The sequence below is a fragment of the Rutidosis leptorrhynchoides genome, chromosome 2 (genome assembly GCF_046630445.1).
Source record: "Rutidosis leptorrhynchoides isolate AG116_Rl617_1_P2 chromosome 2, CSIRO_AGI_Rlap_v1, whole genome shotgun sequence".
Classification (NCBI taxonomy): domain Eukaryota; kingdom Viridiplantae; phylum Streptophyta; class Magnoliopsida; order Asterales; family Asteraceae; genus Rutidosis; species Rutidosis leptorrhynchoides.
This window is the reverse complement of record NC_092334.1, coordinates 667,058,940-667,085,603: the sequence shown is the minus strand read 5'-3', so window position 1 is coordinate 667,085,603 and position 26,664 is coordinate 667,058,940. Positions and strand designations below refer to the sequence as shown.

Here is a 26,664-nt window from a genome sequence, read left to right as displayed (position 1 = left end):
ATGTCAAAAACATTCGAATTGCCTCAAGTCTATCAACCGGAGCATATACTTCATCATAATCAATCTCTGGAATTTGTTGATAACCTCGAACAACCAATCTTGCTTTGTTTCGGATCACGATACCTTGATCATCTATCTTATTCTTCAATACCCACTTCAGGCCATACGGTTTACAGCCGGAAGGTGGTATTACTAACCTCTAAACACCCAAATGATTAAATTGTTAAAGTTCTTCCTGCATAGCTGAAAGCCACTCATCATACTGCAATGCCTCTTTGACATCTTCAGGTTCGATTTGCGACACAAAAGCACAGTACACATTTCTGAAGATTCTTCCTGTTTGATTTAATTGAGTATAAAAAGCAGTAACAACATTTTCAGAGGGTGTAACACGCTCGTCCGAAGCAGAAGGTTCACCTGTATTAGCACCTGAAACACCTGCAGGGTTAATAACATAATCATCAAAACATTTAGGAAGAGATACCGATCGACTAGACCGTCTTAGTCCGCCTGTTTCAGTAGTGTTATCTGTATCAGTTTGTAACAGATCCACATTCACTGTTTGTATAGGTTCCTCAGATTGAACAGGTTCGTCAAGCACAATTCTAGTGGGTTCCTCATCCACCAAATCCTCATAAACTTCATCCAGATACACATCCTCCCCCTCAGATTGTAATGTCGATTCCTCTATTGCCGGAACTGACTCACTAGAATCTGATTCATCATCATCTGGCCCTGACACTGGTGCTTTATCGTCAGTCACAATAGGTACTTGAGATTGCACACGCACATCAGACATACGTTCCACGGAGGTACGCATGTTATACATCATTTGTGCAGCAATCTCTTCATCATCTGAGTCATCCTCCGGAAGATTGAACGAATCAAACAACTTGTCATAATCAAACTGCCACGAATAACCTTTACCAGCTAGAATTACTGCATGTCTTTGAACATCGATTTCGGTAAATTCTTCAACGCACCGAGATTCCAAATTATCAACTCGGTTGCACGCATTCCCATAACCCAAGAACCTACCTGTAACAGTTTTTGGATTAAATTTCCTACCTGTATCTCTAACCATTATGGTACAAAGAGATGTTTGATGTGAGGTTTTTTTTCAGTAGCAGCTCATAACATGTCTTGCCGTGACGTTTCACAACAAGTTCTCTATTCATCGTATAGCACGCATTCAACACTGCTTCACTCCAAAAGGTAATTGGCAATTCTGAGTCAGTTAGCATGGTCCTAGCAGTCTCAATTAGAGTACGGTTCTTTCTTTCAGCAACACCATTCGTCTGCGGAGTGTATGGTGAACTGAATTGTTGTTGAATTCCCCTTTCATTACAATACTCTTCCATCTTCTTGTTCTTAAACTCTGTCCCATTGTCGGTTCAAATCCTTCTAACCCTCAGCTTATATAACGTTTCAAGTCTCTTGATCAGCAATTTGATTTGTTCAAAAGTTTCAGCTTTACTTTTTAGCAACACAACCCACGTAAAATGCGAGTACTCATCAGTAACCACCAAGCAATAGGAATGTCCAGTGATGCTCTTTTAGTTAACAGGACCGAAAAGATCCATATGAAGCATCTCAAGAGGAGTATCAATGGAATGATGTTTCTTAACTTTGTGTGGTCTCTTAGATTGCTTCCCTTTCTTACACGGCACACAACCATCAGGAGCATGAAACCCTTTTACATTCACCCCTTCCACTAAAAGATTGTGGACTAAATGGTTCATTTTCCTGAAGCTTAAGTGACCCATCCTTTTATGCCATAACATAGACTCCTGTTCAGTGGCCTTGGACACAAAAGCCTGATGCCCTGCAGCTGCCTTTACATAATGTGACGTCCTCCAGATAGGGCCTGGAAGAATAACGTCACTAAATATATCAAATTACAGTTGTATAAACGAGAACGACTCTATATGAGACGTTTTATTGAGTTTTGCAGCGGAAGATAAATACATTACATTGTATTTAATGAACAATGCATTAAATGTATTTAATTGATATGATATGAAATACATGACTCCAAGCATGGCAAACAATCATCATCAAAGCAGCAAATATACAGCGGAAGCAATATTTAAGTACCTGAGAATAAACATGCTTAAAAAGTCAACACTAGGTTGAGTGAGTTCATAGGTTTGTCATAAATAATGATTTCAGTAATAGTGTTAGACCACAAGATTTTTGTTCATAAGCTTGGTCTCGCAGATCCAAAAGTTATTCATAAGCTTGGTCTCACATGAACCAATTAGTAGATCACGCAGATCCAAAAGTTATTCATATGCTTGGTCTCGCAGGGACCAATTAGTAGATCACGTAGATCCAAAAGTTGTTCATAAGCTTGGTCTCGCAGGGACCAATTTGTAGATCACACAGATCCAAAAGTTATTCATAAGCTTGGTCTCGCAGGGACCAAATAGTAGATCACGTAGATCCAAAAGTTGTTCATAGTTTGCCCCAAAGACAAGTTGTGTTTATACTTGTCGGTTAAGGACTTATGAAATGTCCCGTTCTTATTGATTAAAAACGTTCCATAATAATTGATTTCGTTGCGAGGTTTTGACCTCTATATGAGACGTTTTTCAAAGACTGCATTCATTTTAAAACAAACCATAACCTTTATTTCATCAATAAAGTTTTAAAAAGCTTTACGTAGATTATCAAATAATGATAATCTAAAATATCCTGTTTACACACGACCATTACATAATGGTTTACAATACAAATATGTTACAACAAAATAAGTTTCTTGAATGCAGTTTTTACACAATATCATACAAGCATGGACTCCAAATCTCGTCCTTATTTAAGTATGCGACAGCGGAAGCTCTTAATAATCACCTGAGAATAAACATGCTTAAAACGTCAATAAAAATGTTGGTGAGTTATATGTTTAACCTATATATATCAAATCATAATAATAGACCACAAGATTTCATATTTCAATACACATCCCATACATAGAGATACAAATCATTCATATGGTGAACACCTGGTAACCGACATTAACAAGATGCATATATAAGAATATCCCCATCATTCCGGGACACCCTTCGGATATGATATAAATTTCGAAGTACTAAAGCATCCGGTACTTTGGATGGGGTTTGTTAGGCCCAATAGATCTATCTTTAGGATTCGCGTCAATTAGGGTGTCTGTTCCCTAATTCTTAGATTACCAGACTTAATAAAAAGGGGCATATTCGATTTCGATAATTCAACCATAGAATGTAGTTTCACGTACTTGTGTCTATTTTGTAAATCATTTATAAAACCTGCATGTATTCTCACCTCAAAAATATTAGATTTTAAAAGTGGGACTATAACTCACTTTCACAGATTTTTACTTCGTCGGGAAGTAAGACTTGGCCACTGGTTGATTCACGAACCTATAACAATATATACATATATATCAAAGTATGCTCAAAATATATTTACAACACTTTTAATATATTTTGATGTTTTAAGTTTATTAAGTCAGCTGTCCTCGTTAGTAACCTACAACTAGTTGTCCACAGTTAGATGTACAGAAATAAATCGATAAATATTATCTTGAATCAATCCACGACCTAGTGTATACGTATCTCAGTATTGATCACAACTCAAACTATATATATTTTGGAATCAACCTCAACCCTGTATAGCTAACTCCAACATTCACATATAGAGTGTCTATGGTTGTTCCGAAATATATATAGATGTGTCGACATGATAGGTCGAAACATTGTATACGTGTCTATGGTATCTCAAGATTACATAATATACAATACAAGTTGATTAAGTTATGGTTGGAATAGATTTGTTACCAATTTTCACGTAGCTAAAATGAGAAAAATTATCCAATCTTGTTTTACCCATAACTTCTTCATTTTAAATCCGTTTTGAGTGAATCAAATTGCTATGGTTTCATATTGAACTCTATTTTATGAATCTAAATAGAAAAAGTATAGGTTTATAGTCAGAAAAATAAGTTCAAAGTCGTTTTTGTAAAGGTAGTCATTTCAGTCGAAAGAACGACGTCTAGATGACCATTTTAGAAAACATACTTCCACTTTGAGTTTAACCATAATTTTTGGATATAGTTTCATGTTCATAATAAAAATCATTTTCTCAGAATAACAACTTTTAAATCAAAGTTTATCATAGTTTTTAATTAACTAACCCAAAACAGCCCGCGGTGTTACTACGACGGCGTAAATCCGGTTTTACGGTGTTTTTCGTGTTTCCAGGTTTTAAATCATTAAGTTAGCATATCATATAGATATAGAACATGTGGTTAGTTGATTTTAAAAGTCAAGTTAGAAGGATTAACTTTTGTTTGCGAACAAGTTTAGAATTAACTAAACTATGTTCTAGTGATTACAAGTTTAAACCTTCGAATAAGATAGCTTTATATGTATTAATCGAATGATGTTATGAACATCATTACTACCTTAAGTTCCTTGGATAAACCTACTGAAAAAGAGAAAAAAGGATCTAGCTTCAACAGATCCTTGGATGGCTCGAAGTTCTTGAAGCAGAATCATGACACGAAAACAAGTTCAAGTAAGATCATCACTTGAAATAAGATTGTTATAGTTATAGAAATTGAATTAAAGTTTGAATATGATTATTACCTTGTATTAGAAAGATAACCTACTGTAAGTAACAAAGGTTTCTTGATCTTGGATGATTACTTGGAATGAATTTAGAAAACTTGGAAGTAAACTTGCAATCTTGGAAGTATTCTTGATTTTATGAAACTAGAACTTTTGGAATTTATGAAGAACACTTAGAACTTGAAGATAGAACTTGAGAGAGATCAATTAGATGAAGAAAATTGAAGAATAAAAGTGTTTATAGGTGTTTTTGGTCGTTGGTGTATGGATTAGATATAAAGGATATGTAATTTTGTTTTCATGTAAATAAGTCATGAATGATTACTCATATTTTTGTAATTTTATGAGATATTTCATGCTAGTTGCCAAATGATGGTTCCCACATGTGTTAGGTGACTCACATGGGCTGCTAAGAGCTGATCATTGGAGTGTATATACCAATAGTACATACATCTAAAAGCTGTGTATTGTACGAGTACGAATACGGGTGCATACGAGTAGAATTGTTGATGAAACTGAACGAGGATGTAATTGTAAGAATTTTTGTTAAGTAGAAGTATTTTTATAAGTGTATTGAAGTCTTTCAAAAGTGTATAAATACATATTAAAACACTACATGTATATACATTTTAACTGAGTCGTTAAGTCATCGTTTGTCGTTACATGTAAGTGTTGTTTTGAAACCTTTAGGTTAACGATCTTGTTAAATGTTGTTAACCCAATGTTTATAATATCAAATGAGATTTTAAACTATTATATTATCATGATATTATCATGTATGAATATCTCTTAATATGATATATATACATTAAATGTCTTTACAACGATAATCGTTACATATATGTCTCGTTTAAAAATCATTAAGTTAGTAGTCTTGTTTTTACATATGTAGTTCATTGTTAATATACTTAATGATATGTTTACTTATCATAGTATCATGTTAACTATATATATATCCATATATATGTCATCATATAGTTTTTACAAGTTTTAACGTTCGTGAATCACCGGTCAACTTGGGTGGTCAATTGTCTATATGAAACCTATTTCAATTAATCAAGTCTTAACAAGTTTGATTGCTTAACATGTTGGAAACACTTAATCATGTAAATAACAATTTCATTTAATATATATATAAACATGGAAAATTTCGGGTCACTACAGTACCTACCCGTTAAATAAATTTCGTCCCGAAATTTTAAGCAGTTGGAGGTGTTGACGTATCTTCTGGAAATAAATGCGGGTATTTCTTCTTCATCTGATCTTCACACTCCCAAGTGAACTCGGGTCCTCTACGAGCATTCCATCGAACCTTAACAATCGGTATCTTGTTTTGTTTAAGTCTCTTAACCTCACGATCCATTATTTCGACGGGTTCTTCAATGAATTGAAGTTTTTCATTGATTTGGATTTCGTCCAACAGAATAGTGAGATCTTCTTTAGCAAAACATTTCTTCAAATTTGAGACGTGGAAAGTGTTATGTACAGCCGCGAGTTGATGAGGTAACTCAAGTCGGTAAGCTACTGGTCCGACACGATCAATAATCTTGAATGGTCCAATATACCTTGGATTTAATTTCCCTCGTTTACCAAATCGAACAACGCCTTTCCAAGGTGCAACTTTAAGCATGACCATCTCTCCAATTTCAAATTCTATATCTTTTCTTTTAATGTCAGCGTAGCTCTTTTGTCGACTTTGGGCGGTTTTCAACCGTTGTTGAATTTGGATGATCTTCTCGGTATTTTCTTGTATAATCTCTGGACCCGTAATCTGTCTATCCCCCACTTCACTCCAACAAATCGGAGACCTCCACTTTCTACCATAAAGTGCTTCAAACGGCGCCATCTCAATGCTTGAATGGTAGCTGTTGTTGTAGGAAAATTCTGCTAACGGTAGATGTCGATCCCAACTGTTTCCGAAATCAATAACACATGCTCGTAGCATGTCTTCAAGTGTTTGTATCGTCCTTTCGCTCTGCCCATCAGTTTGTGGATGATAGGCAGTACTCATGTCTAGACGAGTTCCTAATGCTTGCTGTAATGTCTGCCAGAATCTTGAAATAAATCTGCCATCCCTATCAGAGATAATAGAGATTGGTATTCCATGTCTGGAGACGACTTCCTTCAAATACAGTCGTGCTAACTTCTCCATCTTGTCATCTTCTCTTATTGGCAGGAAGTGTGCTGATTTGGTGAGACGATCAACTATTACCCAAATAGTATCAAAACCACTTGCAGTCCTTGGCAATTTAGTGATGAAATCCATGGTAATGTTTTCCCATTTCCATTCCGGGATTTAGGGTTGTTGAAGTAGACCTGATGGTTTCTGATGCTCAGCTTTGACCTTAGAACACGTCAAACATTCTCCTACGTATTTAGAAACATCGGCTTTCATACCTGGCCACCAAAAATGTTTCTTAAGATCCTTGTACATCTTCCCCGTTCCAGGATGTATTGAGTATCTGGTTTTATGAGCTTCTCTAAGTACCATTTCTCTCATATCACCAAATTTTGGTACCCAAATTCTTTCAGCCCTATACCGGGTTCCGTCTTCCCGAATATTAAGATGCTTCTCCGATCCTTTGGGTATTTCATCCTTTAAATTTTCCTCTTTTAAAACTCCTTGTTGCGCCTCCTTTATTTGAGTAGTAAGGTTATTATGAATCATTATATTCATAGATTTTACTCGAATGGGTTCTCTGTCCTTCCTGCTCAAGGCATCGGCTACCACATTTGCCTTCCCCGGGTGGTAACGAATCTCAAAGTCGTAATCATTCAACAATTCAATCCACCTACGCTGCCTCATATTCAGTTGTTTCTGATTAAATATGTGTTGAAGACTTTTGTGGTCGGTATATGTAATACTTTTGACCCCATATAAGTAGTGCCTCCAAGTCTTTAATGCAAAAACAACCGCGCCTAATTCCAAATCATGCGTCGTATAATTTTGTTCGTGAATCTTCAATTGTCTAGACGCATAAGCAATCACCTTCGTTCGTTGCATTAATACACAACCGAGACCTTGCTTTGATGCGTCACAATAAATCACAAAATCATCATTCCCTTCAGGCAATGGCAATATAGGTGCCGTAGTTAGCTTTTTCTTCAATAACTGAAACGCTTTCTCTTGTTCATCATTCCATTCAAATTTCTTCCCTTTATGCGTTAATGCAGTCAAGGGTTTTGCTATTCTGGAAAAGTCTTGGATGAACCTTCTGTAGTAACCAGCTAGTCCTAAAAACTGGCGTATGTGTTTCAGAGTTTTCGGGGTTTCCCACTTTTCAACAGTTTCTATCTTTGCCGGATCCACCTTAATACCTTCTTTGTTCACTATGTGACCGAGGAATTGAACTTCTTTCAACCAAAATGCACACTTTGAAAACTTAGCGTACAATTATTCCTTCCTCAATACTTCTAACACCTTTCTCAAATGTTCACCGTGTTCTTGGTCATTCTTTAAGTAAATAAGTATGTCATCAATGAAAACAATGACAAACTTGTCAAGGTATGGTCCACACACTCGGTTCATAAGGTCCATGAACACAGCTGGTGCATTAGTTAAACCAAACGGCATGACCATAAACTCGTAATGACCGTAACGTGTTCTGAAAGCAGTCTTTGGAATATCATCTTCTTTCACCCGCATTTGATGATACCCGGAACGTAAGTCAATCTTTGAATAAACAGACGAGCCTTATAGTTGATCAAATAAGTCGTCGATTCTCGGTAGTGGGTAGCGGTTCTTGATGGTAAGTTTGTTCAACTCTCGGTAGTCGATACACAACCTGAATGTACCATCTTTCTTCTTGACAAACAAAACAGGAGCTCCCCACGGTGATGTGCTTGGTCGAATGAAACCACGCTCTAAAAGTTCTTGTAATTGGCTTTGCAGTTCTTTCATCTCGCTGGGTGCGAGTCTGTAAGGAGCATGAGCTATTGGTGAAGCTCCTGGTACAAGATCTATTTGAAATTCAACGGATCGATGTGGGGGTAATCCCGGTAATTCTTTCGGAAATACATCGGGAAATTCTTTTGCAATGGGAACATCATTGATGCTCTTTTCTTCAGTTTGTACTTTCTCGATGTGTGCTAGAACAACATATCAACCTTTTCTTATTAGTTTTTGTGATATATATATATATATATATATATATATATATATATATATATATATATATATATATAAGATGTAGCTTCGTGTTGCCCTTTTCTCCATACACCATTAAGGGTTTTCCTTTTTCTCGAATAATGCGAATTGCATTTTTGTAACAAACGATCTCTGCTTTCACTTCTTTCAACCAGTCCATACCGATTATCACATCAAAACTCCCTAACTCTACTGGTATCAAATCAATCTTAAATGTTTCGCTAACCAGTTTAATTTCTCGATTCTGACATATATTATCTGCTGAAATTAATTTACCGTTTGCTAATTCGAGTAAAAATTTACTATCCAACGGCGTCAATGGACAACTTAATTTAGCACAAAAATCTATACTCATATAGCTTCTATCCGCACCCGAATCAAATAAAACGTAAGCAGATTTATTGTCAATAAGAAACGTACCCGTAACAAGCTCCGGGTCTTCCTGTGCCTCTGCCGCATTAATATTGAAAACTCTTCCGCGGCCTTGTCCATTCGTGTTCTCCTGGTTCGGGCAATTTTTAATAATGTGGCCCGGTTTTCCACATTTATAAGAAACTACATTGGCATAACTTGCTCCGACACTACTTGCTCCGCCATTACTCGTTCTGAAACCATTTGTTCCTTTCGTTCTGTTAACCCCTGGTCCGTAGACCTCACACTTCGCCGCGCTATGACCATTTCTTTTACACTTGTTGCAAAATTTGGTGCAGAAACCCCAGTGATACTTTTCACACCTTTGGCATAGCAGCTTCTGATTGTTGTTGTTATTGCGGTTGTTATTGTTGTTAGGATGATTGTTGTAGTTGATGTTATTGTTGTTGTTGTTTATGTTGTTGGGCCGTTTGTTGTATTTGCGATTGATGTTGCGATTGTTGGGATAATTGTTGCGATTATTATTGTAATTGCTGTTGTTGTTGTATTGGTGATTCTTATCACCGTTTTCCTCCCACTTTTTTTTGACTTGCTTCACATTGGCCTCTTCAGCCATCTGTTCTTTAATTCTTTCCTCAATCTGGTTCACTAGTTTGTGAGCCATTCTACATGTCTGTTGTATGGAGGCGGGCTCGTGTGAACTTATATCTTCTTGGATTCTTTCCGGTAATCCTTTCACAAACGCGTCGATCTTCTCTTCCTCATCTTCGAACGATCCCGGACACAATAGGCACAATTCTGTGAATCGTCTTTCGTACGTGGTAATATCAAATCCTTGGGTTCGTAACCCTCTAAGTTCTGTCTTGAGCTTATTGATCTCGGTTCTGGGACGGTACTTCTCGTTCATCAAGTGCTTGAATGCTGACCACGGTAGTGCGTACGCATCATCTTGTCCCACTTGCTCTAGATAGGTATTCCACCATGTTAACGCAGAACCTGTGAAGGTATGCGTAGCGTACTTCACTTTGTCCTCTTCAGTACACTTACTTATGGCAAACACCGATTCGACCTTCTCGGTCCACCGTTAATTCCAACGGTTTGCAGGCAGTGAATTCTTTGTAGGTGCATCCTACACGATTTCCTGTACTGCTAGATCCAAGGTTATTGTTGGTATGTAGCGCAGCCTGTACTGCGGCTATGTTTGAAGCTAGAAAAGTACGGAATTCCTCTTCATTCATATTCACGGTGTGTCGAGTAGTCGGTGCCATTTCCTTCAAAATAGTCAAATGGAACAAGTTAATCATACAGAATATTAAGAGTAGTTAAAAGTATTTCGTAGCATAATATGAACTCATTTATAAAAGCTTTTTCTTCATATTAGCGTTTTATAAGTTTAAATTCGGGTAGTACCTACCCGTTAAGTTCATACTTAGTAGCTAATATACAATTCAACTACTATAATTCTATATGAAAAACTGATTATAATAATATTTCGCGTTCAAACTTTTATACAATATTTTACAAACTTACAATACCGCTTATTTTACATAAAGCATGAAATATAGCACACAATAACTTTGATACAAGATAGTTGTGAAGATTATTCTAGCTAGTACACAAGTCTTTCAGCAAAGGCAATAAAGACACGTAATTCATACGTCCAGAAACAAGTCATGCATTCTGGTTTTACTAGGACTACTTCCCATCCTTGGTCTTGTGGAACATAACCGTTATGGCCGTTGATAAGACAGCGTGTTGTAACGTCGTCAAAGGGACGAGGGTTACGTAATGACCAATAGTCTCGTAATAACCTAAAAACCTCATTTCTTACCCCAATTACCGACTCCGTCACTTGTGGGAACGTTTTGTTGAATAGTTGTAGCCCGATGTTCTTTTTCTCACTTTGGTGAGAAGTGAACATTACTAACCCGTAAGCATAGCATGCTTCTTTATGTTGCATGTTAGCCGCTTTTTCTAAATCATGAAGTCAAAATAATTTCTTAACCCGTTGCGTAAAATAGCATTTGGGTTCCCCGCAATATATGAGTCAAAGTAAACACATCGTAACTTATGGGTTTCCCAATGTGATATCCCCCATCTTTCAAATGAAAGTCTCTTATAAACCAAGACATTCTTGGAACGTTCTTCGAATGTCTTACAAACTGATCTCGCCTTAAATAGTTGTGCCGAGGAATTCTGACCGACTCTAGACAAGATTTCATCAATCATGTCTCCGGGTAGGTCTCTTAAAATATTGGGTTGTCTATCCATTTTGTGTTTTTATACTGTAAAATAGACAAGAGTTAGATTCATAAAAAAATACTTATTAATACAAGCAATTTTTACATATATAAATAAAGCATAAGCACACTATATTACATATATTACACCACACGAATACAACTATCTTATTCCGACTCGCTCGTTTCTTCTTCTTCGGTTTTGGTTCGTTTTACCAAGTTTCTAGGGATATATGATGTTCCCCTAATACGAGCTGTCGTTTTCCACAACGGTTTAGAAAAACCTGGTGGTTTAGAGGTTCCCGGGTCATTGTTACAACTTAAGGGCTTCGGGGGTTGACGATACATATAAAGTTCATCGGGGTTAGAATTAGATTTCTCTATTTTTATGCCCTTTCCCTTATTATTTTCTTTTGCCTTTTTAAATTCAGTTGGGGTAATTTCTATAACATCATCGGAATTCTCGTCGGAATCCGATTCATCGGAGAATTGGTAATCCTCCCAATATTTTGCTTCCTTGGCGGAAACACCATTGACCATAATTAACCTTGGTCGGTTGGTTGAGGATTTTCTTTTACTTAACCGTTTTATTATTTCCCCCACCGGTTCTATTTCTTCATCCGGTTCCGATTCTTCTTCCGGTTTCGATTCTTCTTCCGGTTCCGACTCTTCTTCCGGTTCCTCTTCGGGAACTTGTGAATCAGTCCACGAATCATTCCAATTTACATTTGACTCTTCATTATTATTAGGTGAGTCAATGGGACTTGTTCTAGAGGTAGACATCTATCACATAATATCAAACGCGTTAAGAGATTAATATATCACATAATATTCACTTGTTAAAAATATATAGTTTCCAACAAAATTTGTTAAGCAATCATTTTTCAAGTAAACACGGTCGAAGTCCAGACTCACTAATGCATCCTAACAAACTCGATAAGACACACTAATACAAAATTCTGGTTCTCTAAGACCAACGCTCGGATACCAACTGAAATGTCCCGTTCTTATTGATTAAAAACGTTCCATAATAATTGATTACGTTGCGAGGTTTTGACCTCTATATCAGACGTTTTTCAAAGACTGCATTCATTTTAAAACAAACCATAACCTTTATTTCATCAATAAAGGTTTAAAAAGCTTTACGTAGATTATCAAATAATGATAATCTAAAATATCCTGTTTACACACGACCATTACATAATGGTTTACAATACAAATATGTTACAACAAAATAAGTTTCTTGAATGCAGTTTTTACACAATATCATACAAGCATGGACTCCAAATCTCGTCCTTATTTAAGTATGCGACAGCGGAAGCTCTTAATAATCACCTGAGAATAAACATGCTTAAAACGTCAACAAAAATGTTGGTGAGTTATCGGTTTAACCTATATATATCAAATCATAATAATAGACCACAAGATTTCATATTTCAATACACATCCCATACATAGAGATAAAAATCATTCATATGGTGAACACCTGGTAACCGACATTAACAAGATGCATATATAAGAATATCCCCATCATTCCGGGACACCCTTCGGATATGATATAAATTTCGAAGTACTAAAGCATCCGGTACTTTGGATGGGGTTTGTTAGGCCCAATAGATCTATCTTTAGGATTCGCGTCAATTAGGGTGTCTGTTCCCTAATTCTTAGATTACCAGACTTAATAAAAAGGGGCATATTCGATTTCGATAATTCAACCATAGAATGTAGTTTCACGTACTTGTGTCTATTTTGTAAATCATTTATAAAACCTGCATGTATTCTCACCCCAAAAATATTAGATTTTAAAAGTGGGACTATAACTCACTTTCACAGATTTTTACTTCGTCGGGAAGTAAGACTTGGCCACTGGTTGATTCACGAACCTATAACAATATATACATATATATTAAAGTATGTTCAAAATATATTTACAACACTTTTAATATATTTTGATGTTTTAAGTTTATTAAGTCAGCTATCCTCGTTAGTAACCTACAACTAGGTGTCCACAGTTAGATGTACAGAAATAAATCGATAAATATTATCTTGAATCAATCCACGGCCCAGTGTATACGTATCTCAGTATTGATCACAACTCAAACTATATATATTTTGGAATCAACCTCAACCCTGTATAGCTAACTCCAACATTCACATATAGAGTGTCTATGGTTGTCCCGAAATATATATAGATGTGTCGACATGATAGGTCGAAACATTGTATACGTGTCTATGGTATCTCAAGATTACATAATATACAATACAAGTTGATTAAGTTATGGTTGGAATAGATTTGTTTCCAATTTTCACGGAGCTAAAATGAGAAAAATTATCCAATCTTGTTTTACCCATAACTTCTTCATTTTAAATCCTTTTTGAGTGAATTAAATTGCTATGGTTTCATATTGAACTCTATTTTATGAATCTAAACAGAAAAAGTATAGGTTTATAGTCGGAAAAATAAGTTACAAGTCGTTTTTGTAAAGGTAGTCATTTCAGTCGAAAGAACGACGTCTAGATGACCATTTTAGAAAACATACTTCCACTTTGAGTTTAACCATAATTTTTGGATATAGTTTCATGTTCATAATAAAAATCATTTTCTCAGAATAACAACTTTTAAATCAAAGTTTATCATAGTTTTTAATTAACTAACCCAAAACAGCCCGGTGTTACTACGACGGCGTAAATCCGGTTTTACGGTGTTTTTCGTTTTTCCAGGTTTTAAATCATTAAGTTAGCATATCATATAGATATAGAACATGTGGTTAGTTGATTTTAAAAGTCAAGTTAGAAGGATTAACTTTTGTTTGCGAACAAGTTTAGAATTAACTAAACTATGTTCTAGTGATTACAAGTTTAAACCTTTGAATAAGATAACTTTATATGTATGAATCGAATGATGTTATGAACATCATTACTACCTTAAGTTCCTTGGATAAACCTACTGGAAAAGTGAAAAATGGATCTAGCTTCAACGGATCCTTGGATGGCTCGAAGTTCTTGAAGCAGAATCATGACACGAAAACAAGTTCAAGTAAGATCATCACTTGAAATAAGATTGTTATAGTTATAGAAATTGAATTAAAGTTTGAATATGATTATTACCTTGTATTAGAAAGATAACCTACTGTAAGTAACAAAGGTTTCTTGATCTTAAATGATTACTTGGAATGGATTTAGAAAACTTGGAACTAAACTTGCAATCTTGGAAGTATTCTTGATTTTATGAAACTAGAACTTTTGGAATTTATGAAGAACACTTAGAACTTGAAGATAGAACTTGAGAGAGATCAATTAGATGAAGAAAATTGAAGAATAAAAGTGTTTGTAGGTGTTTTTGGTCGTTGGTGTATGGATTAGATATAAAGGATATGTAATTTTGTTTTCATGTAAATAAGTCATGAATGATTACTCATATTTTTGTAATTTTATGAGATATTTCATGCTAGTTGCCAAATGATGGTTCCCATATGTGTTAGGTGACTCACATGGGCTGCTAAGAGCTGATCATTGGAGTGTATATACCAATAGTACATACATCTAAAAGCTGTGTATTGTACGAGTACGAATACGGGTGCATACGAGTAGAATTGTTGATGAAACTGAACGAGGATGTAATTGTAAGCATTTTTGTTAAGTAGAAGTATTTTGATAAGTGTATTTAAGTCTTTCAAAAGTGTATAAATACATATTAAAACACTACATGTATATACATTTTAACTGAGTCGTTAAGTCATCGTTAGTCGTTACATGTAAGTGTTGTTTTGAAACCTTTAGGTTAACGATCTTGTTAAATGTTGTTAACCCAATGTTCATAATATCAAATGAGATTTTAAATTATTATATTATCATGATATTATCATGTATGAATATCTCTTAATATGATATATATATACATTAAATGTCTTTACAACGATAATCGTTACATATATGTCTTGTTTAAAAATCATTAAGTTAGTAGTCTTGTTTTTACATATGTAGTTCATTGTTAATATACTTAATGATATGTTTACTTATCATAATATCATGTTAACTATATATATATCCATATATATGTCATCATATAGTTTTTACAAGTTTTAACGTTCGTGAATCACCGGTCAACTTGGGTGGTCAATTGTCTATATGAAACCTATTTCAATTAATCAAGTCTTAACAAGTTTGATTGCTTAATATGTTGGAAACACTTAATCATGTAAATAACAATTTCATTTAATATATATATAAACATGAAAAAGTTCGGGTCACTACAACTTAGTCGGACATAGCCGGGTATAGCATAGTTTAAAGTTGGTACTTGTGTCTAGCGTGTAAAACAGTTATAAAATATTGCATGTATTCTCAGTCCAAAAAATGTAAAGAGTAAAAGGGAATCAAATGAAACTCACGATACTGTATGATATTTCGTAGTAATTACTAGTATGATGGCACTGAACAAGTGCAGAGTTGTCCTCGGATTCACGAACCTATATCAGTTTTATATATATTAAAACATTGTAATCAAATAAAATTGTACATAATTATTAGTGATATATATATATATATATATATATATATATATATATATATATATATATATATATATATATATATATATATAATTTTTTAAATATATGTTAACTCATTTTCATCATTAGTTCATTAATATAGTAAGTCTTTCATTAATATATTTATTTGTATAATATTATGTAAATATAATTAATATAATATTAAAATATAATAATAGGTAATATTATGGTATTTGTAAGAAATAATAGTTGTTATCATAATAATAATATTAACAGTAGTAGTAATAATATTAATAATGATGATAATGATAAACATATAGTTATTATAATTCTAGTATTGATAATAATGATAATAATAATAATCATGATAATAATAGTTTTAAAATCATGTTATTAATAATAATAATACTAATACTAGTAATAACAATAATGATAATAATAATAATTTTAATCATATTGATATTACTAATAATAACCTTAATGATATTAATAATAATACTTTTAATGATGTTAATAGTAATAATAATAATAATAATAATAATAATAATAATAATAATAATAATAATAATAATAATTATAATAGTAACAACAACAACAACAACAACAACAACAACAATAATAATAATAATAATAATAATAATAATAATAATAATAATAATAATAATAATAATAATAATAATAATAATAATAATAAGAATTTTTAAAAAGAAACTACCTTTTAAAAGCTTGTATAAAAAGAATTACCCCGGATCGGGCTCGAACCCGTGACCTCACGCTCACCCGCTAACACCCTTAACTAATGCTCCATTTCTGTGTTTCTATTTTAATCTATTTCTATATATATATATATATATATAACACGTATTTGTTTATCTTCTTCTTCTTCCCAAATTCAAGTCGACAGAAATCCATAACCATGAATTATAGGTTTAGTTTGGATTTTCAAATGAAACAGAACGACCACGATTTGATTTCTTAATTAACAGAAACAAAAATCAAGCAGCAGCAGCAATGACAGTTACGAAGAACACGGATGAACTCCAAATGGGTTTTCGAATTTTAGATCATTTTGGATGGAAATTACAACATGAAATCTGTTTTAAATCATTTAAGGAACCTTTTCAAATCATCAATTTAACTGAAACATTAAAAACGAACTCGAATTTCTTGATTGAATAATTGTTTGACTTTTTACAAATAAGCGTTGACTTCGAAATTAAGACTCGATACATAAAATTGAGACTTGAATCTTTACAGGAAGTTTGTTTACACCATTACTAACAACTCTGCATTTTTACATTTTGATAATTCATTCGAAATCGAGTTTTGATAAATAAATAATGAAACAGAGGTCGAGCAAATTTTATTTTTCTGTATAAATAACAAAAATTGTATCTGATAATGATGGTGAGTAATGTAATGAATTTTTTTTCCAATATGTAGGATCGATTTGTTTATAGCAGTTGAGGATGTTGACATTCAAGCACACATAAGAAGAAAAATAGAAAAGCTCGATCACGATTTGAATTAAAAAATAAAATGCAGATAAATAAAAAATATAAAGGCTGATAGGATTAGTTAAAAAAAATGCAAGCAGACCACGATATATAAAAAATTTAAAAGTAGATAACCTAATTTAGGTATATGTCTATTCTTTTAATTTATTTAATATTAATAATTAATAATTATATTAATAATAATAATATTAATAATAATAATAATTATATTAATAATAATAATAATGTTTATAAATGATAAATAATAAAAATAATGATAATAATATTAATAATACTAAAATGGTAGAAATAATAATAATAATAATAATAAGTATTAGTACTAGTTATAATAATAATACTACTTAATAACAATACTAGTTAATAATAATACTAGTAATGATAATAATGTTAGTAATGACAATAATGATAATGATAATAATAATAATAATTAATATCAAGTTTAATAATGATATTAATAATATGTTAATATTAATAATAATAATAATAATAACAATAATAATTTTAGTAAAAATGTTAAATTATCAATATTAATAATGATAACTATATAATGTTAATATTATTAGTAATTATATTAATGATAATGATAATTATTAATAATAATAATTATAATACTGATAATAATAATGATTGTAAATGATGTATATACATATATATTTACATATCTTTTTATAACCGGTTGTTCGTGAATCGTCGAAATTAGTCGAGGTTAGATGAAATCATGTAAAGAATTTGTTAAAATTTTGTCGAAAATTTCCGGGTTGTTATAGTACCTACCCGTTAAAAGAAATTTCGTCCCGAAATTTAGTTGTTGCCATCAATCGGCGTTGTTCGTACATAGACGAGGATATTTACGTTTTATTTGGTCTTCACGTTCCCATGTATACTCGGGGCCTTGCGTGAATTCCAACTAATAGAATATTGTTTTGTTTCAAGAGTTTAAATCATACGAACCATATATTTTACAGGTTCTTCGATGAAGTGCATTTTATTATTAATGCAGAGGTTATCTAAAAGATTAACAAGAGTGTCATTTGACTAGGTTATCCTCAAAAGGAATGATGATGCTATATAAGCATTTCAGTACACTGAACACATGAAATGTGTTATGAATAATAGTGAGCTTATTTAAAACTTTGAGCGTTTATGCCACAATATTAGGGCAGACAAAACATAGAGGAGTTCATGAAAATCATAGTCATGAAATTTGATAGAGATCGTCATTGTTTACAACAAGAATGACGAATATGAGTTGAAAAATAGAGTTTTAACTCCTTTTGAATAATTCGGATAAAACGATTCGATTATAGGAAGAGTATAAGCGAAGCTATCGTAAATCAGTGAATGAGAAAATTAAATGTTCGCCTTATCTTTTGATGTAGTCACGATTGATTTTCGGAATTCAAGGAATTAAAGGAAATCTTCATAATCTATAAGATTTGATTCTCCGGTAGTTAAGGAATTTTGAGATTTATTTGATTAAATGCGGTGAATTGCCTCGATTGCTGTGTTTGGAATTTTGCTATAAATTAGCTTCTTCTGTTTCATTATCTTCACCACTTCTATACTTTCTTCCTAAATTCATACTTCCAAAAGATTTGTTAGTATGCTCAATCCCGTATTGATACTTGTTATTATATTGACCATATATGCAGTCATTCTTCTTTTTCATTTACCACCAGAGGAATTTGTTTTCTTCTACTATTACCTTGGGGTTATAATATTTTTAATTCTCCCGTGTCTTTACGTTGCCATACGTATTGATATACACGGTTTGTAATTTCGGTATCGTTATCGGGCTTTATATTTTTCCTTATATGTCGGAGCTCTTTGCCTTTTTATTCTCTTCTCGACTCTTAAGTAAAGCGAGTGATGGTCCAGAATTCGTAGGTATGAAGTTTTGAATGATATAAAGTAGAAAGGAAAGGTAATAGCACGATTTGATTTGTCAAATTAACAGAATATCTGGGAAAAGACCGAATCATCAAGAAAAATATTTTCTTGATATGTTTAGAGGTTAAATAGAATGTAAGAGTCGTGTAACATGGCGAATGATGATTATAAAGTCTATGAATCATCATCTTCCATTAAAAATTTAGCATAACTTACTGTAATATAATCACGTTGGCCTGACGTCATTATATTATACTAACTCATGCTTCAATTCTCAACACTTCTTCAAAACATTTATAATTTAAACTTGAATTTTAGAGAATATAGAAACTAAAATAGTTTCCTTTATGATGTGATAAAGATATCGCAAAGAGATAATTAATTGCGACCAAGAATCGTTATGAAGATATCTTCAGAAATATAGAGGATATTTATAACAAAAGATACGATGAAATCTTTAGAATTTCTAAGATCGAATGATAATGTGGAAAATTCTTCTGTAAGGATTTAGAATGCGTAAGGAGATTATTTGTCTTCTGTAATTTCCATCAGAAATCGAATCATCTGGATTCCTTGAGTATAGGTTTAGTCCTTATGATTTGTCCACAGCCTCCTTCATAGTTTGCTCAATCCGTTTTCCAGTTCAAAATCTGAGCTTATACTATTTTTTATCATCAAACTTTTGGCCATTAAGACTGTCTATAGATTTTGTTGCTTCGTCAGCATTCTCAAGGTTAACGAATCTGAATCATTGATTATCAATCCGAGATGGTTTCAAGAAATTTTATTTTTAGATGATTAAATGCTGATTGTAATCGTCAACGGATTTAATGGTTGATGAATAGGCGTTGTTAATTTCAAAAGTAATGAATGATAATTTCGGTGGTTTGATGTGATAATTCATCATAGAATACGAATGAATATAATTCATGAATGTAGTGATCTTTAGGAAGATAACACTTGCTAAAGTTTTACTTGGATTCTGATATGTCAAAATCAGAATATTTAATTGAATTTGTATGCAAATGGTTGTTCCTTAGTGAACAGATACATATATCTTGTGAATGTAAGTAGTATAGTTACTGACTATTGAATCAGAATTTGTACGATGTAACATATTAATGTGAGATATAAATATTTCTCGGGTTTTACCTACCCGTTAAAATATTTTCACAATTAACGGTTTGTACAAAAGGATTATCATCTTTATGAAGATATACGTTCATATATGTATTCTTCAGGTATAATATAGATTTAATGAGTTAATATAATATTAAACTCATTTGATTTGCGGTTGAAGCGAGAATAAATAATCTTCAAAACTTGAGAGATTACATAATCGTCACGGAATATTTCTTTAATGAAGTTATGAATCAATACTTCATCGTTCATTGTTTTTGATATACCTCGGTATATGATGTTGGTGCTCGTGGAATCCTTGTGAAATTCGCAAGGCACGAATGATGGTTTCTAGAAAGTTTCGAGTACATCGAAAACAGAAGTGTAAAATCAAACATGTATTTGAATAATACACGTAGTTTATTATGAAATGGAGTTTATTGTGCTGAAGTAGTGATTAACGATTGTTAAGTCATTAACGAAGGATGTACATTATAGCATATTAGTGATATGAATTAACCAAGTAGTACATACTAGTTAAGATTCACACGTAATAGCTTAGTACGAAAAGATTTATTATTGTTCCAATCCATGTAGATATATCAAGTATACATATACAATTCTTCAGGAAGAATGAGTCAATACATCTTAACTCGTTATTACTAATATTCCTTGGTATCTATGGGGCGTATGATGTTGATGTTCGATGTTCCGAATGCGATGTTGAGGCGTGGGATGCAGATGTTGTTGTTGGTACTAGTGCTGTTGGTGGTGATGCTGATGGTACTGGTGGTGCTGGTTATGCTGCTGGTGCTGATGATGCTTGTAGATATTGCACCATATTCTCCAGAGCCACCACTCGAGAGCGAATCTCGTTAACTTCTTCTATTATACTGGGATGATTGGCGGTTCGGACAAGGGGACGAATAAGATCTAGAATTCTAGATATTATATAATCGTGGCGAGCTGTTCTGGAAATGAGGGTGAAAATGGTGTTTCGGATTGGTTCGCCGGTAAGTGCTTCTGGTTCTTCGTCAAGTGGTGAATTCGGTTGGTGGAAGGGATCACCTTTTTCTTGCCTCCATTGATTGAGTCGGCTATGAACCCACCCCCAATTCATCCAAAATAGATGATGGCTAATTGGTTGGTTCATTCCGGTTACGCTGCTATTGGAGCTCGAGAAGTTCGAGAAATCTATATTATGTGTTTTGAATAGGGTTTGATATGAAATGGGTGTTGAATATTAAATGATATCTTCGTCTCCTAGAATAGTATATATAGCAAAAAGATTCCCGTAATTTACGGAGGAAATTTAGGAAAAGTGTTAGACAAAGTCTATTGAGATAGATATGATAAGATATAATAAGATATGATGTGTCTATACTCCAATAATGGCAGTATGACGTGTCGAGATCATAAAATGATAAGTATGTAATTTGATAATCTTTCGATTAAAGACTTTCAATTCGTATACTGTGATAACCCAATGACATTTTCCGATTCGCAAACCGATGCATAAAGGCATAAGGCATATAGGTACGTGATATATAACAGGGAGTTATATACGTTTGAGTATGAATAGTAACAATTATAGGAGTTTCAAAAATCATGGATAATGTTTCATGTAATACATATATAATACACAAAACCATGATAAATGACATAGGAATGTCAAGAATTTCTGAAATCATGATGTTGCAATTAAATGCGGTGGCGGAATTGGATAGTACTTAGGAAAGTGAGAAGAATTATTAGATTAGCTCAGCATTCTAAGATACGTTAAGTTTCTAAAGTATAGTGTAGCATTTAACAATTAAAGGCAACAATTAAAGACACTGTATTCAAGGAAAGTTGTAGTCCTACATTGCTAAGGTACCTAATTGTATAAGGCACACATAAAATGCAATCCTGGTTCTCTACAACAACACTGCTCTGATACCAATCTGTGACGTCCTCCAGATAGGGCCTGGAAGAATAACGTCACAAAATATATCAAATTATAGTTCTATAAATGAGAACGACTCTATATGAGACATTTTATTGAGTTTTACAGCGGAAGATAAATAGATTACATTGTATTTAATGAACAATGCATTAAATGTCTTTAATTGATATGATATGAAATGCATGACTCCAAGCATGGCAAGCAATCATCATCAAAGCAGCAGATATACAGCGGAAGCAATATTTAAGTACCTGAGAATAAACATGCTTAAAAAGTCAACACTAGGTTGAGTTAGTTCATAGGTTTGTCATAAATAATGATTTCAGTAATAGTGTTAGACCACAAGATTTTTGTTCATAAGCTTGGTCTCGCAGGGACCAATTAGTAGATCTCGCAGATCCAAAAGTTATTCATAAGCTTGGTCTCACATAGACCAATTAGTAGATCACGCAGATCCAAAAGTTATTCATAAGCTTGGTCTCGCAGGGACCAATTAGTAGATCATGTAGATCCAAAAGTTGTTCATAAGCTTGGTCTCGCAGGGACCAATTAGTAGATCACGCAGATCTAAAAGTTATTCATAAGCTTGGTCTCGCAGGGACCAATTAGTAGATCACGTAGATCCAAAAGTTGTTCATAGTTTGCCCCAAAGACAAGTTGTGTTTATACTTGTCGGTTAAGGACTTAGTCGGACATAGCCGGGTATAGCATAGTTTAAAGTTTGCACTTGTGTCTAGCGTGTAAAACAGTTATAAAATAGTGCACGTATTCTCAATCCCAAAAATGTAAAGAGTAAAAGGGAATCAAATGAAACTCACGATACTGTATGATATTTCGTAGTAATTACGAGTATGATGGCACTGAACAAGTGCAGAGTTATCCTCAGATTTACGAACCTATATCAGTTTTATATATATTAAAACATTGTAATCAAATAAACTTGTACATAATTATTAGTGATATAATTATATATATATATATATATATATATATATATATATATATATATATATATATATATATATATATATATATATATATATATATATATATATATATATATATTTTATATATATATTTTTAAATATATGTTAACTCATTTTCATCATTAGTTCATTAATATAGTAAGTCTTTCATTAATATATTTATTTGTTTAATATTATGTAAATATAATTAATATAATATTAAAATATAATAATAGGTAATATTATGGTATTTGTAAGAAATAATAGTTGTTATCATAATAATAATATTAACAGTAGTAGTAATAATATTAATAATGATGATAATGATAAACATATAGTTATTATAATTCTAGTATTGATAATAATGATAATAATAATCATGATAATAATAGTTTTAAAATCATGTTATTAATAATAATAATACTAATACTAATAATAACAATAATGATAATAATAATAATTTTAATCATATTGATATTACTAATAATAACCTTAATGATATTAATAATAATACTTTTAATGATGTTAATAGTAATAATAATAATAATAATAATAGTAACAACAACAATAATTATTAATTATAATAATAATAATAATAATAAATAATAATAAGAATTTTTAAAAAGAAACTACCTTTCAAAAGCTTGTATAAAAAGAATTGCCCCGAACCGGGCTCGAACCCGTGACCTCATGCTCACCCGCTAACACCCTTAACCAATGCTCCATTTCTGTTTTTCTATTTTAATCTATTTCTACATATATATATATATATATATATATATATATATATATATATATATATATATATATATATATATATATATATATATATATATATATATATATATATATATATATATATATATATAACACGTATTTGTTTATCTTCTTCTTCTTTGCATAACCATGAATTATAGGTTTAGTTTGGATTTGCAAATGAAACAGAACGACCACGATTTGATTGCTTAATCAACAGAAAAATCAAGCAGCAGCAATGACAGTTACGAAGAACAGGATGAACTCCAAATGGGTTTTCGAATTTTAGATCGTTTTGGATGGAAATTACAACATGAAATTTGTTTTAAATCATTTAAGGAACCTTTTCAAATCATCAATTTAACTGAAACATTAAAAACGAACTCGAATTTCTTGATTGAATAATCGTTTGACTTTTTACAAATAAGCTTTGACTTCGAAATTAAGACTCGATACATAAAATTGAGACTTGAATCTTTGCAGAAGTTTGTTTACACCATTACTAACAACTCTGCATTTTTACATTTTGATAATTCATTTGAAATCGAGTTTTGATAAATAAATAATGAAACAGAGGTCGAGCAAATTTTATTTTTCAGTATAAAAAAAAAATTGTATCTGATAATGATGGTGAGTAATGGAATGAATTTTTTTCCAATATGTAGGATCGATTTGTTTATAGCAGTTGAGGATGTCGACATTCAAGCACACATAAGAAGAAAAATAGAAAAGCTCGATCACGATTTGAATTAAAAAATAAAATGCAGATAAATAAAAAATATAAAGGCTGATAGGATTAGTTAAAAAAATGCAAGCAGACCACGATATATAAAAAAATTAAAAATAGATAACCTAATTTAGGTATATGTCTATTCTTTTAATTTATTTAATATTAATAATTAATAATTATATTAATAATAATAATATTAATAATAATAATAATTATATTATATTAATAATAATAATAATTTTTATAAATGATAAATAATAAAAATAATGATAATAATATTAATAACTAGTTCGGTTCAGCCCGCGCGATGCGGCGGGGTCTTTCGGTCCGCGTATTCATGTTTAACGCAGTTTTATTTACAGAAGGGAAAACGGCTCATGTGTTATGCGTTATTGTTGGTGTCGTCGTCTTTAGTGTTTTTTAAAATATGTTCGGTTTAAACATAGTTAGTTTCTTTTTCCTGAGAAAATTATTCCGAGACTGACGGTGCTGGCGGAAAAATTTAACTCCTGGCGAGCAGAAAGATACGGGCTGTCGTTGTGTTTAGCGTTTTTTAAAAAGTGTTCGTTTCAAATGTAGTTAGTATCGTTTTGTTCATAAAATTATTTCGAGTCTGACGATACTGTCGAAAAAATTTAAGTTGCGGCGAGCGAGAAGATACGGGCTGTCGTTGTTTTTAGCGTTTTTTAAAAAGTGTCCGTTTCGAACGTAGTTAGTCTCGTTTTGTTCATAATAATATTTCGAGTTTAATGGAGTGCTCGGTGAAGTTTAAATCAGAGCGAGGGTGAAGATACAGGCTGTTGAAGGGTACGGGGGAAGTTTTTATTTTAAGTTTCGGAATTGACAGTTTACCCCCCCTAGATTACAGGGTATCTTTTGTTAAGGTCCAAAAGTTGAGGGGTTTTTTTGCGTTTTTGAGGTAATTTTTGGGTCAATGTCGTTTTGACCAAATTTGTGAGGGGGTGGGGGTGAAACGACATAGTTTCCCACGTGTTTTAGTAATATAAGTATTAATACTAAAATGGTAGAAATAATAATAATAATAAGTATTAGTACTACTTATAATAATAATACTACTTAATAACAATACTAGTTAATAATAATACTAGTAATGATAATAATGTTAGTAATGACAATAATGATAATGATAATAATAATAATTAATATCAAGTTTAATAATGATATTATTAATAATAATAATAATAATAATAATAATAATAATAATAATAATAATAATAATAATAATAATAATAATAATAATAATAATAACAATAATAATTTTAGTAAAAATGTTATATTATCAATATTAATAATGATAACTATATAATGTTAATATTATTAGTAATTATATTAATGATAATGATAATTATTACAGTAATAATAATAATTATAATACTGATAATAATAATGATTGTAAATGATGTATATACATATATATTTACATATCTTTTTATAACCGGTTGTTCGTGAATCGTCAGAATTAGTCGAGGTTAGATGAAATCATGTAAAGAATTTGTTAAAATTTTATCGGAAATTCCGGGTTGTTATACATAAGCCTTTGACATATCAAGAATGTACAAATCTTGACATCTAGGTTCCGTCATAAGAATCATATTTTCAGGAACTTTATAATCCTTTCTCATGATGTAACACTGCTGTTCGTCAAATAGAACTTTATGCCTCTTATCACACACTTGAGAAACGGACAACAGGTTATTTTCCATTTCCTTTACATAACTCACTTTGTCGAAACTGACCGGGGAATTTGAAATCATCCCTTGAGCAGTTATGAACCCTCCTTGATCAAACGCAAAAGAAACAGGTCCACCCTTAATGGATTTAACATCATGCAGCAGAGACAT

The 26,664-nt window shown here is 32.1% G+C and overlaps 1 protein-coding gene across 1 annotated transcript; it reads right to left on the bottom strand.

Annotated features, from left to right (window-relative positions):
* Positions 1-1,556: 1,556 nt before the first annotated feature.
* On the bottom strand, positions 1,557-26,664 carry LOC139890238 (uncharacterized). Its single transcript, XM_071873133.1, has 2 exons — positions 26,391-26,664; positions 1,557-1,867 (listed from the first exon to the last, which is right to left on the bottom strand). Exons 1-2 carry the CDS (start codon positions 26,662-26,664, stop codon positions 1,557-1,559), a joined length of 585 nt encoding a protein of 194 aa, XP_071729234.1.